This window comes from Odontomachus brunneus, unplaced genomic scaffold (assembly GCF_010583005.1).
Source record: "Odontomachus brunneus isolate Ranch 3 - 2012 unplaced genomic scaffold, Obru_v1 Obru_scaffold_032, whole genome shotgun sequence".
NCBI lineage: Eukaryota > Metazoa > Arthropoda > Insecta > Hymenoptera > Formicidae > Odontomachus > Odontomachus brunneus.
The window spans coordinates 1,629,074-1,643,335 of record NW_022639482.1 but is presented as its reverse complement, the minus strand read 5'-3'; the positions used below and the strand labels follow the sequence as shown (position 1 = coordinate 1,643,335).

The 14,262-nt window shown below is 34.3% G+C and overlaps 3 protein-coding genes and 1 pseudogene across 4 annotated transcripts; all 4 read left to right on the top strand.

Annotated features, from left to right (window-relative positions):
• The first annotated feature begins 1,432 nt into the window (after positions 1–1,432).
• On the top strand, positions 1,433–4,371 carry LOC116843436 (odorant receptor 4-like). The gene is made up of 6 exons (XM_032813821.1): positions 1,433–1,499; positions 2,175–3,093; positions 3,253–3,370; positions 3,615–3,725; positions 4,000–4,155; positions 4,233–4,371. Exons 1-6 carry the CDS (start codon positions 1,433–1,435, stop codon positions 4,284–4,286), a joined length of 1,425 nt encoding a protein of 474 aa, XP_032669712.1. The 3' UTR covers positions 4,287–4,371.
• A 1,703-nt stretch (positions 4,372–6,074) lies between these two features.
• Positions 6,075–8,432, top strand: LOC116843386. 2 transcript variants are annotated; one of them, XM_032813772.1, is made up of 5 exons: positions 6,189–6,967; positions 7,389–7,488; positions 7,600–7,710; positions 7,834–7,989; positions 8,178–8,432. In XM_032813772.1, the coding sequence occupies exons 1-5, from the start codon at positions 6,189–6,191 to the stop codon at positions 8,229–8,231; spliced, it is 1,200 nt and encodes a 399-aa protein (XP_032669663.1). In that variant the 3' UTR covers positions 8,232–8,432. The 2 variants fall into 2 exon arrangements, with proteins under 2 accessions (XP_032669664.1, XP_032669663.1); XM_032813773.1 differs by lacking the exon at positions 8,178–8,432 and having other exon boundaries at positions 6,075–6,967; positions 7,772–7,948.
• Positions 8,433–9,569: 1,137 nt separating this feature from the next.
• On the top strand, positions 9,570–11,451 carry LOC116843376 (odorant receptor 22c-like). The gene is made up of 4 exons (XM_032813758.1): positions 9,570–10,411; positions 10,539–10,638; positions 10,777–10,887; positions 10,966–11,451. Exons 1-4 carry the CDS (start codon positions 9,630–9,632, stop codon positions 11,188–11,190), a joined length of 1,218 nt encoding a protein of 405 aa, XP_032669649.1. The 5' UTR covers positions 9,570–9,629; the 3' UTR covers positions 11,191–11,451.
• Positions 11,452–11,712: 261 nt separating this feature from the next.
• LOC116843435 lies at positions 11,713–13,238 on the top strand (annotated as a pseudogene).
• Positions 13,239–14,262: the final 1,024 nt, after the last annotated feature.

Genomic DNA, 14,262 nt, shown 5'->3' with positions numbered 1-14,262 from the left:
TTTTTATATAGATATTAATTATAATTCCATATCGTGGAAGTATACATTTAATTATTATTTCATATAATGCATATAATACTGACTTATAAATATACGAGTATATTTTAATTAAATACAAAATACTTTTCTCCAAAATAGCACAACATATATGTACACTTTGTACTTTTTTCAAAGTAGCATCGATGAAAATGTAATGCATTCAGACTTTGTGGACATCTATGTTCTATAATATTAAACCTTGGCGGAAAAAGTGGCTACTATAACTTGCGATCGTATCGTCTTTCGGGTAAAAAAGCGCGTTGCGTCGTGCTGCTAATGATGATGTCTAATATTCCAATCAAGATATCCGCTGGAAATCTTTTTGACCTCATATTTAAAACATTCGGTGATGTAAGGAAATTAACTCAAACTAGAGCATTCACTTATTTATAAATATTTACGAACAATTTTATTTAATATTTTATATGTTCTGAATGATATTAATTTTCTTTTCTCTTTACATTCGAGTGAAGATTTTTCCTAGAACATATAATCATTCATACTATCGTGTTAATCTATTTTTCTTTGCAGTAATTATATTGTATATGATAAATGTCAGTACACTATATATATAATAAATATTCCTTTATTTACAGATATGATATTAATAATATAATTTAAATTCTTTTTTCTATACGGCTCTTGCACGATATTATGTATAATTATTATATGTCTACTTAATCAGTTGTCCACTTTGCAGGCTTTTATTAAAAGCAAATCGCATTACTGTATGTTTTAGGCCATAAAAACTGCCGGGGCGTATTTTAATATGCTCCGAAAAGTAATCGACTGAATGTTATTAAGTGCTAATTGTCGAAACTGCTACGTGAACCATACGTGTCTAGAAGAAGCATCGTTCTGTGTACAGATGAAAAAGCAAGGAGTAGAATACATTTATGCGATATAAAAGTTTAGTGCAGTATAAATACATATGACATAATGTCTTCTCAAATGTACCTCTCTCATGAACAATTTATATCATCGATTGTGTAAATTTATTCATTGCCAACAACTCAATATGTAAAAGAGCTCTCATGACATTGCGTTCACATCGCTAATACTTCTTCTTTATGGAACATCGATCCTATCATTGTTGATAGAGAAATTTCTCATTTGTTACACAACATAAATCTTAGAGCATGGATTGTACTTCGCATTCTTCTACAAACTCTGAGCATTTTACTGAATAATTTGACGTTAATTGGCTTTTTCATCATTCAATACGCTGGCTCACCTGTATCAAGACGTGCGATTAAAACTGGTCGAGAATTCAAGAGGAATTAGCATTGACAACGTCTAACTGGCTTTGTGCTATAGTTTGAATACAACGCTTAATCATCATGACTTTAAATGTTCTAAAGAGATTTCAATTTAGAAAGTTTCTTGATTAAAGATGTGCGAAAACCTGGCTGACGGATTTGTTGATGAAAAAAGATACAACAATGCAGATAAAACAATAAGTAAGTTTTTTATTAAATATTTATTATTGCAAAGGCATTAATAAACATATATGTTAAGTTTTGGTCGTTAAGTTTACATTAATTTTAATATTCTTACTTGTGTGTATATCTGTATATATATGTATGTGATTAACAGTTATTATATATCCAATATTTAATATTTTTATTGAGAAACAGTATAGCAATTGCACAGAATAAATATTAAATATTTAATATCAAAATAAATATGTGTATAACAAAGCAACAAAAATACTGCAAAAAATGCATTTATCCTTGAATTATTTAGCTTAAGATTTAATACTTCTCAAAAAATATATAGTTTAAACTTATTTAACTTATACTTTAACCTATATTTATCCATTAAAAAGCAAACTCGCTATGTGGACTAATTGTCGCGGACATTTGTAGCAGTTGAGCAAATAGAAGTGATTCGTCTAATGTAAATGAAAGTGTTAATTTACAGTCAATGTCATGATTGCGAGTTACAAAGCAGAAAGGAATAAAGTTAAACACTACGATTTTCTTGTTTGCCGTAAAGATCGATAACGAATACTGACGGGTAAAAATACTTCTCATAGAAAATGATCACGTCTCTTGGGATTTACTCAACTTCCCTTACAACTTTTCTGCTCCTGATCCCACATACGCAGCATTTGAATCTTTAAAACGCGCAAGCGTATGAGAGCAATGAAGCTCACTTCACGGCCAGCTTTGTGCTCCCACGAGGGAGCGGTTCAGATTTTGCAATAACAGTAGGTTGCACGACGGTCGAAGCCCGTGAGTACCGCAGAACATTTGTCAAAGTCCATAAAGAAATTCCGCGGAACGTACATAGAGATGATATCGTATATGTTATGCAATCAACTCGCAATATCATGCTTGCAATCGGTGCTTGGCCATTTGTCAGTGGAAAGCGATCTATATTCTGGAAAATTTACGATCTCTTTCTAATCTTTACCTCCTACGTTCTTCTTGCTTGTGATAGTATACCAGGCACTATTTATTGGCTTCTGGAGGAATCATCGCGTGTGCGACTTCAGATAACCCCTCTTCTTCTCTACGTCTTCATGACCGTCATTCAATATGGTATTTTCTTGTCTCGTAATGATCATATCAGACAATGCTTGAAACACGTCGAGAAGGATTGGGAAAATGTCTTTAGTGTAAAAGAACGAAACACTATGATCAAAAGTGCGAAGACAGGGAGGCTCTTAGTCACAATCTGTGGAGTCTTTATATACACTGGCGCACTTATGTTTCAAATAATCTTGCCACTATCTCAGGGAGAGATCGTCATCGGTGAGAATATCACCATCAGACCATTGGCCTGTCCTGTTAATTTTTTATTCATCGACGTGCAAGTGAGCCCTGTTTACGAGATACTGTTTGTAGCTCAGTCTTTAACGGGTTTCCTTATAGTTTCGGTTGCAACGGTTGCATGTGGCCTCTCATCAATTTTTGAGATATATGCTAACGGTCAGCTGAAGATTCTAATCTATTTAATGAGAGGTCTTGTCGAGGAACAAAGTCAAGAAGAAAATGAAATAAATAAGAAGATAGCTGAAGTGGTTGAACATCAAGTAAGAATACGCAGGTAAGTTTGCGATTTACAGATGTGTGGTGTTTATTGTTTGGTGGCTCGTATCAACTAACATGAAATTTGTTTAACAATAAAAATATTCGTGATGTTATTCTCGGATATTTCCGAGATATAATTATTGCTGATATCATGCCTATAGTAATTACATTTCAGTTTTCTGCGGTCAATACAATATTGCCTGCAGGAAATATATTTGCTAGAAATAATGGTGAATACGCTAACTATCTGCCTCCTGCTGTATTTTATGCTATTGATTCGTATAACTCGGTCAGTCGATTTTAATAAGAATGCATATCAAATGTTTCGGCATAAGCGATGAATGAATTAAAAGAAACGATATAGATTTAGTCAAAAAAGTTGAAGTTTTACTGGATGCTTATGATATTTACTTGATGATTTTTAAATTTACTGCAAATGTACAAATTAATCAACAACAAATTATCCAATAACCAAAAAGAATGTTTTATATTGCTTGATATAACATCCCTGTTACGTGAACATATTTATATTTATAGGATTGGGACACTAGTAATTCAGGGGTAATAGGCTCTTACGCGTTAAGCATCATAAATGTGATAATTCACATCTTTCTCTTTTGCTACGCTGGTGAACAGCTTACTGAACAGGTACATTTTATAGATATTAATATATTCGCTCTTCGAACGACAGAACGCAGCATTCCACAATTAGCATAATTTAGTTTTATATGCAAGGGAAAACGTGTATTCAATATTATAGAAATTCCTTTGAAATCTTAATCATGCACCATAAATAACTTGCACTTTACACAAAAAGAAATATAGAAAAAAACTGTGTCTCACACTATTCTTGAAATAGCGAATGAAAATGAGATGCAAATTTTGTGGCCGTTGCTACGTGTGTGTGATAAATTAATGATAGGCGGAAAAGGTAGCAATTGAATCCCGCGAGCTCGAATGGTATCGTCTTCCGGATAAAAAAGCCCGCAATGTTATTATGCTGATGATTATGTCTAACATTCCAACCAAGATCTCTGCTGGCAAGATCATGGATCTATCATTCAAAACGTTTGGTGATGTAAGAGAATATTATTTAATATATTATCTTTTATTCAAAACAGAATGAAATAATAAGCAATAAAAATGAATTTTTAGATCATAAAAACTTCTGGAGCGTATTTTAATATGCTTCGAAATGTCATGGAGTGAATTGTCGAGTTCAAATCATCGGAACTATGATATAAACCGAACGTGTATATCAGTAATATATTATGTATAAACAGTTAGAGAATTTATATGCATCAAGTTAAAACTTATAACAATGTATATAGAAGAAAAAAATATCTTCACAATTAAAATATATTTCTTGTACAGAATGATATATACATTTATTTAATGTACGACATATTATTACATTTTGATTTTAAGTATCTTTCATGACTCTACAAAATGAAAATTACCTTTGGATAAGATCTTAAAATCTTGAGAAAATTAAAAATTCCATTCACATACGTTGTCCTGTTTTTGCGAGAACTACGTCGCGATATACTTTGTGATTACAGCAATTGCTGGTTACTGTACAGGAAGCAAGAAAGTTGAATACGCCGACCACTTCTCTGCTCACTACTGTCTCCACGGACAGTATAAAGTAAGAATATAATTTCATAGAGGATGGAAATCTCAGCCCCTTCGATGGTTTGCTTTGCTTTCAAACTTCGTCGCTTCCGATTTTTCCTGCGCATGCAGCATTTGAAAGTTTAACTCCAGCAAGCGCAGTTGGTGAGTGCACTTTATAATCAGCTTTTTCTTTATTAGCTACTGTAAGTAGATACATATAATACATTGAATACATTGAAGCAATATGGTGCGATATATAATTCGATATTCAATTAAATAAACATAATTTTGACATAACTCGTAATTATAACATAAGCTAGATACATGTTTGAGATCGCACATTAGTGCGCGTGAATAATATAATTCGCTAATAGATACTATAAAATATAAAAGCTTGTGCGGTCTAAAGAAACACAAAATAAATTATTCTTTGTAATTTAATCCTACACACATTTCGTACAAAGATATATATTTTTCACTATATATCTATATATCAACAAAGATATATAGTTTTTCGTACAAAGATATATAGTTTATATTATTTAACAAGTTATGTATAATTGTTATCTAAGATCAAAGATTAATAACATCATATCACTGTATTCTTTCTTTACAGAAGATTATTGTTTTAGTATTTCCGATAAAAATTTTTTGTTTAATGCAGTATAAAACGTGTCTCCAGTTGTTATAAGAACAAATGAACGTTGACGGGTAAGGGTATATTTCATGGAAAATTATCCCGTCCCTCTATTATCGATTCCATTTCTCTTTCAAACTTCTCCGCTTTTGTCCTGTTTTCCACACGCAGTGTTAGTTTGTATCATGAGGATATTGTTAATGCACATTATAGGTTTTGTATATTAATTTATCCCTCCTTTTCCTAATATATAAGACAATTAATTGGAAGTTCATTTCTTAAGCTGTCAAAACTGCAATGTAAGCCGTACGTATGTATTAAGGAAACATCAACCCGCGTACATAAAGATAAAAAATAAGAAGTAACATGTATTTAGAAAATATAAGAATTTAGTGCGTTGTAAATGCATACGACATAATCTTTTTAAATATACCTGTCTTGTAGAACAATGGCTGCATCATCTTTTGTGCAAAATTACTCGTTGCCAACGTTTCAATATAAAGACAGAAACTCTTGTGACATCGCGTTCATATCGCTAATATTAGTTCTTCGCTGAACGTCGATCTCTATTTTTTTTTCCAAGAGAGGGATGTTCCATTCGTCGGAACATAAATAGACTTCCGCTCGCGTCCTTCATAGAATTCTAAACACACATTATAACCGATTTGATGTGACTAATCAAACGTTTGATACGCAAGCGCCCACGTACCGAGTCATGTTCAGTCTAGAGGATAGCTTCCAGCGATCAGTAATGCTAAATCAGAGGAAGTATCCAACTTACTAGTACGAGCGTCTTGTTACGTACATCACGTCCCGTACGATAAAACCCTAACATTGTGCATTCAATTTGCTTGAGAATGTTCGCGAATAAAAACTACGAGAGTGATATAAAATATACTACTGAATTAAATCGCTTTATCTGCCGTTTATTGGGTATCTGGCCACGTATGGGCGCGAAAACCTCGTTTGTCGAAAATGTCAAGAACATCTTGCTGATCCTAATTTGTTATTTTTTTCTCTGTAGCGAGTTAATACCGACAATTTTATACGTAATTATCGTCGAAAAACGTCCTCGCATTCGATTGAAGCTTATATCGTCCGTGATGTTCACAATATTAGCGGTACTCAAATATTGCAGCTTAGTATTCACCACGAATCGAGTGAAAAGTTGCTTGATGCAAATGCAAGACGATTGGCGAAACGTCGCCAACGAGAGCGCTCGTTATTTCATGCTCGACAAAGCAAGAATCGCGAGGCGTTTAATCATTCTGTGCGGTATATTCATGTACACGTCCGGTTTGTATTTCCGCACGATAGTGCCGCTGAGCAAGGGAAAGTCCGTCACCGATCAGAACATTACGATTAGATATTTGCCGTGTCCAGGTTATTTCGTTTTCTTCGACGGGCGGGTTAGCCCCGCTTACGAAATTATATTTTTCATACAGTTCTTCTCCGGATTTATAAAATACAACATCACGGTGTCGATCTGCAGCCTCGCCGCGATCTTCGTCATGCATACGTGCGCACAGATTGAGATATTAATGATGTTAATAAACAAGTTAATAAACGAACGGGAAATCAAGAACTTGAGCAAGAGATTGGCCATCGTCGTGGAATATCAGATCAGAATGCGGAAGTAAGTTTCAATATATATAATCCATTTCATTTATCAATATATATATAATCCATTTGTTATATATAATTAAACAATATATATAATCAATATATATAATCAATATATATATAATTCATTTATTATATATAATTTATCAATATATATAATCCATTTCATTTATCAATAACATTTATATATTTCTATTCTTCATGTATCTATACATCGATACATCTATTCTATACATCTACTATTATTTTTGTTACTTATTATTTGTGTCAATTGTGTTAAATTTTGTATTTGAAAAAAATTGCGATCAACATTTTTATAAAACAGATACGTCATGTTAACGCGTTCCGTTTCATCAACGTGTGTGACTTTGTCTAATATGTGAGATCAGATAAAGTTTCTAACAAAAGTCTATTTTGCGCGCATCCTTTTGTAGTTTCTTGCAATTGGTGCAGAATGCTTTGGAGCACACGAGTCTGTTGGAATTGTTGGGATGTACGATGATCGTATGTCTCCTAGGACACGATGTTATCACGGTGCGCCTAAATGATTATAGAGTGATAACGATTCGCGCGACTTGGATCTGCACTTTGTTTCGTTATATCTATGCGCTGCACAAAGTGTACATAATTTTGTTGATTTTATAGGAGTGGGAGGACCAAAATATTGTAGCGATGAGCTCGTATCTCATTCTACTCACGTCACTTGGGTTCAACATTTTTATCTTTTGTTTCATCGGTGAACAACTCTCTCTGGAGGTACGTTCATCGTATCGTCGAGATAGAGAGTAGTTCTGATGTGTTTAATATTCTTTGAAAGGATGAATATGTAGAATGCTGTTACTTCGATATCTCCTACATGTGTGCAATTTGTTAAACCAGGCTGACAAATTATCATTGACAGCGTGCACATTAGACTGGTACCGTCTTCCTGATGAGAAAGCACGAGAACTGATTTTAGTCATAGCCATGTCGAATATCCCGACAAAACTTCAAGCCGGGAAGTTCATTGATCTTTCTATTAAAACCTTCGGCGATGTAAGTAACATGTTTAATGATACTTGATAATTAGTTTATGATTATAAATAATATTATATTTGTCGACTATATTGTTAACGTGTTACGTACAAAAGTTCTACAAAACGCAAATGATTATAAAATTAAATGCTTCCTATTTGTTAAATACGAAATATGTATGTAGTTGACAAAGATATATCATGTTCTAGGTCGTTAAAACGGCTGTGACATATCTTAACCTTATTCGAAAGGTTATGGAATAAATAATTTAACTTTCTGTGTATTACAATAAAATATTTATCTGAATAATTTTTCTGTAGAGATATAGATTCATAGCGTCACTTCGTATAAATATTAATTAATTAATTTTAAAATAAATATATTTAAATATCAAGCGTTATATAACATAAATAATTTTCTTTTTATTATATTTTTCCCTGAAAAGTGAGGCAATGTATAATTCAATAATTAATTCACCAGTCAAAACATTTTGCAAAAATAACGTTTCTATCGATTCATTTTAAGCGATTATGTAATTTCGATGAACAGAAGTATATCCAATATTGCAATCGGAACTATTGTTTCCTGACTAACATTGTGACAGTTACAATCTTAGGTCATCATGCAGGAAAAAATACCGTGTTGAATATACTTACTTTTTTCTAGTTGTTTAAAAAGTTGACGCACATGGAAAGATAAAAATACTTTTCACAGAAGATAACCGTGACCCTCGATGTGCCCCTTCACTTGCATACTTTACTCCTTTCAGTCTTTCTTCCGTGCGTATCGTTTTGAATCTTTAAAGACACGTGCAGGCGAGCGAGTAGTGAGTTTACTATGTCGTAAACTTCTCTCTTCGGTGATCGGTCGAATTCAACTCTTGCCTAAATTACTCGCGCATATCACTTCATTGCACGACAAATTTATCCTGATAAAACGTTTTCCAAAGCCTGCTCGCTATATGTATGCAATGTAAAGTATTTCTTTGGTTAAAATATATTTTATTCATTAAATACATAAATGTGTATCATCAACAAGTTTAATTTTTTATGATCCTTTATTTACGCTATAAATAGCCGACTATTATTTTTATGCCATCGCCTATTATCAGTATATCAGTGAAATAACTATAACGAACTAATATATTATCGTCGACGATTCTCACACGAAATTTAAAAAATGTTGTACAAATTATCTTGAAATCCTTATCCGTCTATCTTAAGTCTATATATAACCCTTTTGCAAAAATATTAGCATTACGTGTCCCATACTGATCTGTATATATTTCTTACCTGCTCCCTTATAGTCAGATGATCGAACACAGAACGATAAGTGTACCATTATCAATTCAATCGATATACCGTCTGTGGCTTTTCATTGTGCCTGCTATTTTCTAGCTATTCTCTCATACTTACTATTATCCCGCCATCTAGACTTCCTGTCACGATGCTTCCTTCCTCAGCGCGAATGTATTTTCAATGTTTGCAAACTTTCCCGCGATTTGTAAGGGAAGTTGCACGAACAATAATCGCAGTCAGTTCCTCATTTTTTCCACACCGAGGACGCAAGCGCACTGTACAAGTTCTTCCGTTGTTTGAGTTCTTTCCGGTGCTGCTCAGTCAGTTCTTCAGCAGCTTTAGGATTAAACAGATCCACTAGTCATGCGTGTAAACAGCTCGCATCACAATGACATCAAATACACCGTGCATGTGACACGAGGTGTCTTGAATCTAATCGGTGTGTGGCCGTCACAAGTCAATCCGTCCAATCTTAGGCTCGTTTGGACGAGATTGCTCAGAGTGCTGTGCCAGGCTCTGCTCTATTTCATTTTTATTCCGGGAATGTTGAAAATATTCCTCAAAGAGTCGAACGCCCGTCGTCGACTCAAAATGATCGGGCCCATGTGCAACTGTCTAATGGCCGTGTTGAAGCACATGCTGCTGATCTGTCAAAACAACAAGATTAAGGACTGCATTAAGCATATCGAAGAAGACTGGGCTCAGGTGAGCCAGACGGAGGATCGCAGGATCATGATGGGAAATTCGAAAATCGGTCGGAGCTTGGCAATCTTATGTGTGGCCTTCGTATATGGCAGCGGGTTTTCGTATCGCACTATCGTCCCGATAACACGCGGCGTCGTCGTCACGCCGCAGAACGTGACGATCAAGCCATTAGGATTCGCCGGATACTACGTGTTCATTGATCCACAGAAGACGCCGGCTTACGAGATCATATTTACCATTCAGTTCCTTTCTGGTTTCGTGCAGTACTCAGTGACTAGCGGAGCCTGCAGTCTGGCGGCTTTACTGGTACTGCATGCTTGCGGCCAATTCAAGATTCTCATCGCTAAGATGGAGAATCTCACGCGAATGAATCAATTCTCCAATGTAGACGTCAACAGGAAATTGGCAGCTGTTGTGAAACAACACATAAGGATTAAGAGGTAATATAATATCTTATCGTGATTACGTAGATCAGATTATACGCAAAAGATTCTCACGGCGTGGTACTTATTATGAGAAAAAAGGGAAAATTGTTATAATTTAAATATTCTCATTAATGTCATTTAGCTTCTTAGACAAAGTAGAAGATATTTTGCAGTATATGTGTCTGGTAGAAGTAATTGGATGCACGTTCATATTGTGTCTTCTTGGATACTACATAATAATAGTATGTAAGATAATAATATTTCAAATATTATACATAAAATGTATATATAAAATAAATATATAAAATAAATGGCAAGTATACAGTTGACAGAGCGAAAGAAAGTGCAAAAGAAAAATATTTTCAACATGTATTTTATAGGAATGGGAAAATAACGACGCAGTGTCTATGCTAACGTATACTATACTTCTCCTAACATTTATTTTTAATATTTTCATACTGTGCTTCATCGGTGAACTTCTCACTGATCAGGTGTGTACCATCGATCTGTGATTTTCACTCAATAAATATGAAGAAAATCATATTGATCAAATTATTACACGATTATAGAGCATGAAGATGTACATCACTTCTTGTACTCTTAGTTGGTATCGCATTCCTTACAAAACTGCTCGCAGTCTCGTTCTAGTGGTCGCAATATCTAGCATACCTACTAAAATCACCGCAGGAAAATTTATGGATCTGTCTCTCAATAGCTTCGGTATTGTAAGTATGTTTTCATTTCACGTGTTTCTATCTGATTTAGTTGACATTAGGGAAGCTTCAATATTTTAATTACTCAAAATATTAAATTGTCATTGAATGTGTAATTACTGTTCTTTCTAGATTATGCGAACATCGTTCGCATATTTGAATATATTACGGACAACTAGCATTTAAGGCTGTAGTTCCTTAGACAAAATAAATAAACTTTATTCGTAGGATATCTAGACTGAAGGTCTAGATGCAAATAGCGCTGTTTAAATAATAAATCAATGTATAAATAAGTATAAAAATTTGCAAATTATTTTGTTATTCTGTTTTTATATTAGAAAATGAACGTAAATTTATCTTTGTATTTGTATACTTTTTTATGTTTATACGATTGTTATATGTCTTATAAAATCTATGATGATACGAGATACTTTTAGCGTAATACGTTTCATTTTTGTTAATAATATGTACACGTAAAAAGATATCGTGCACATAACCATAAGGATTTAACAGTGAACAGCATGGTTGCATCCTAATTATCTTTGTGTGATAATAATGTGTATTGTTGATATGACTCAGTTAACTTTGATACACCAACTACATCAATATAGTTACGCATAATTTGATTATGGCAACCAGAAATCGGTATGGTGACATTTATCACGGATACACTCAGATTGGAACAACCAGATATCATCACTGCTGCAACGCCAGTAATTATTTTGTAGCAATCACGTAATTAATTATTCCGTATTTTACTATTGAATCTGGTTGATACAACCAGATTTATATGTGAGTTATAGATTAATCATAATGTTTTTTCTGTATAGCATTTGATTTACATAACATTCTGTCTATAAAATCACACAACACAAAGTACACTAGACATGACCACACGTATTCACATAGATCGTAGATTTCAATTTTAGACGCTCCCGCACGATGCCACGATCCTTCTCCTTGCACGTCACCGACACTAAGAATTTATCGTAGACAATACGGTATGTCGAATTGACAACCCCTTTCGTGTATGCCCTGTTATTACGCGCAATCGTTTTATGCACGCAAGCGCACCGCACAACACTATACTTTAGCCCACCTATTATCATATACATCTGTTCAGTCATGCTCGTGCTTCTACTACCACTCGATTATTTGCCATCCTTAAACTCGAAATGCGGGAACTCCGTTAACGAAAATAATAGAAATCCTAATAAAATAAAAAAACAAAAAGCGAGCCAAACGCAAAGTTCGCGATCAATTTACGTAGTCACGCATAGAATCTCGATCTAGAAAAAGTTAAGATCGCATAATGAATCGAAGCGCTAAACACTCGTCGACAGCGACCTGGGTGAGCAGACAGGAGAATGACTTAAACTACGCGATACAAGTGACCCGTGTCATTCTTCGAATAATCGGCCTGTGGCCAATTTCCAAAGTTGCTTCTAACGCGGAAAAAATTGTAATTCGCTTACTGAATGTCTCGTGTTACCTACTATTCGCGTTCATCCTGGTGCCGGGTTTGCTGCTGATATTCTTAAAGGAACGTGACATAAGGCGGAAGGTAAGACTGTTGGGTCCACTTCTAAACTGTTGAATAGGTTGCGTGAAATACAGTCTACTCGTGTACAATGCGAAGGAGGTTCAAGCCTGTTTGCAACAGATGCGAAAAGTTTGGCAGAATATAACCGATTAGGACGATCGTAAAATTATGTTGTTCAAGGCAAAAGTAGGCCGGAAGCTTGTGATTCTCTCCGCCGCCTTCATGTATATGTGGATATTGTGGATTATCTTATCGTACGCTCGTGCCGCTCTCGAAAGGACGAATGCTGATGCAGATGAACACCACGGTGAGAGCGCTGGCCTGTCCGAGCTACTTCTTCAAATTCGACGAGCAGGCCTCGCTGGCATACGAGATCGTCTTCACCCTGCAATTTTTCGCAGGACTGATTACCTATTCGGTGACATGCGGCGTAGCCGGATTAGCCGCGTTCCTCATTATGCACATTTGCGGACAGCTAGCTATTTTAATCAGGAAGTTCCAGCGTCTCAACGACATGCCGAAAGACCGAGTCGTTGCGATGTTGTTGGCTGATATTGTAGAACATCAAATAAAAGTGAAAAAGTGAATTCACATGGAAATAGAATAATTGAGAAAATCTCAACATAAATATAATGATATTTTTTCTTTCAATATTTCTAATTGCAAATTGTAATTTATACAGTAAAATTAGTGTTAAATTTCTTTTAAAGGGACCAAAACGGTTTGAAATCTTTAAAAAAATCAATTTTTGAGTTTTTACATAATCGTTTAGTACAATTCCTTAATAACATTTTGGCGCATATTCGATATTCGTAAAATTGAGTTCAGGAGAGCGAAAAATACGAGGCGGCGCGCGGCGATCATGTAAGAAATGTAGATACTGTTTATTTAAAACAAACTGATAAACAGTAATAACGAAAACTTAGAAATAGTAATATTGGAAACAAAGGCTATAGGCGTGTGAAGATCACTGCTAACAAATATAAAAGTAACAACAAAGGAGACGGGAACAGTCGGTCGGTCCGTAATAGAAATAGTCGGTCGTTTATTTTTCAAAACAACATTTTTCGCTCGTTTTGCCACGATTACTCAAGAACGGCTAAAGATATCGACTTGATTTTTTTTTTAAGTTAAAGATAAAGATGTAATGCATAGATTAAACTAAAATTTGCATATGAAAATTAATCTTTTAATATCGTTTTAACAATAAATAGCTTTTAGGAAATAACAATAAATAACTTTAGAAATTTTTAGACATGTACTTCTCTTACATCGCCAAAAGTCTTGAAAGAGAGGACGATAAATTTGCCCGCAGTGATTTTTAGCAGAATATGTGATATAATTATTATTAGCACCATATCACGTGCTTTTTCTGCTGGAAGACGATACCATCCTAGCATGTGTTCTCCAAGCTGCTTCCTCTACCTGTTATAATAAGATAGTATGATGACTACCTTTTATATATACAATATTTTTCTCCTGTATCACACATTTAAATATTATTTTAATCGCCATATATTCCTGTATTTTCTAATATGGTGCAAATAATTCATTTTAGTGGCAAACGTGGTTATTAAAAAGAACAATAAAATTGGATAAATAAATAAATA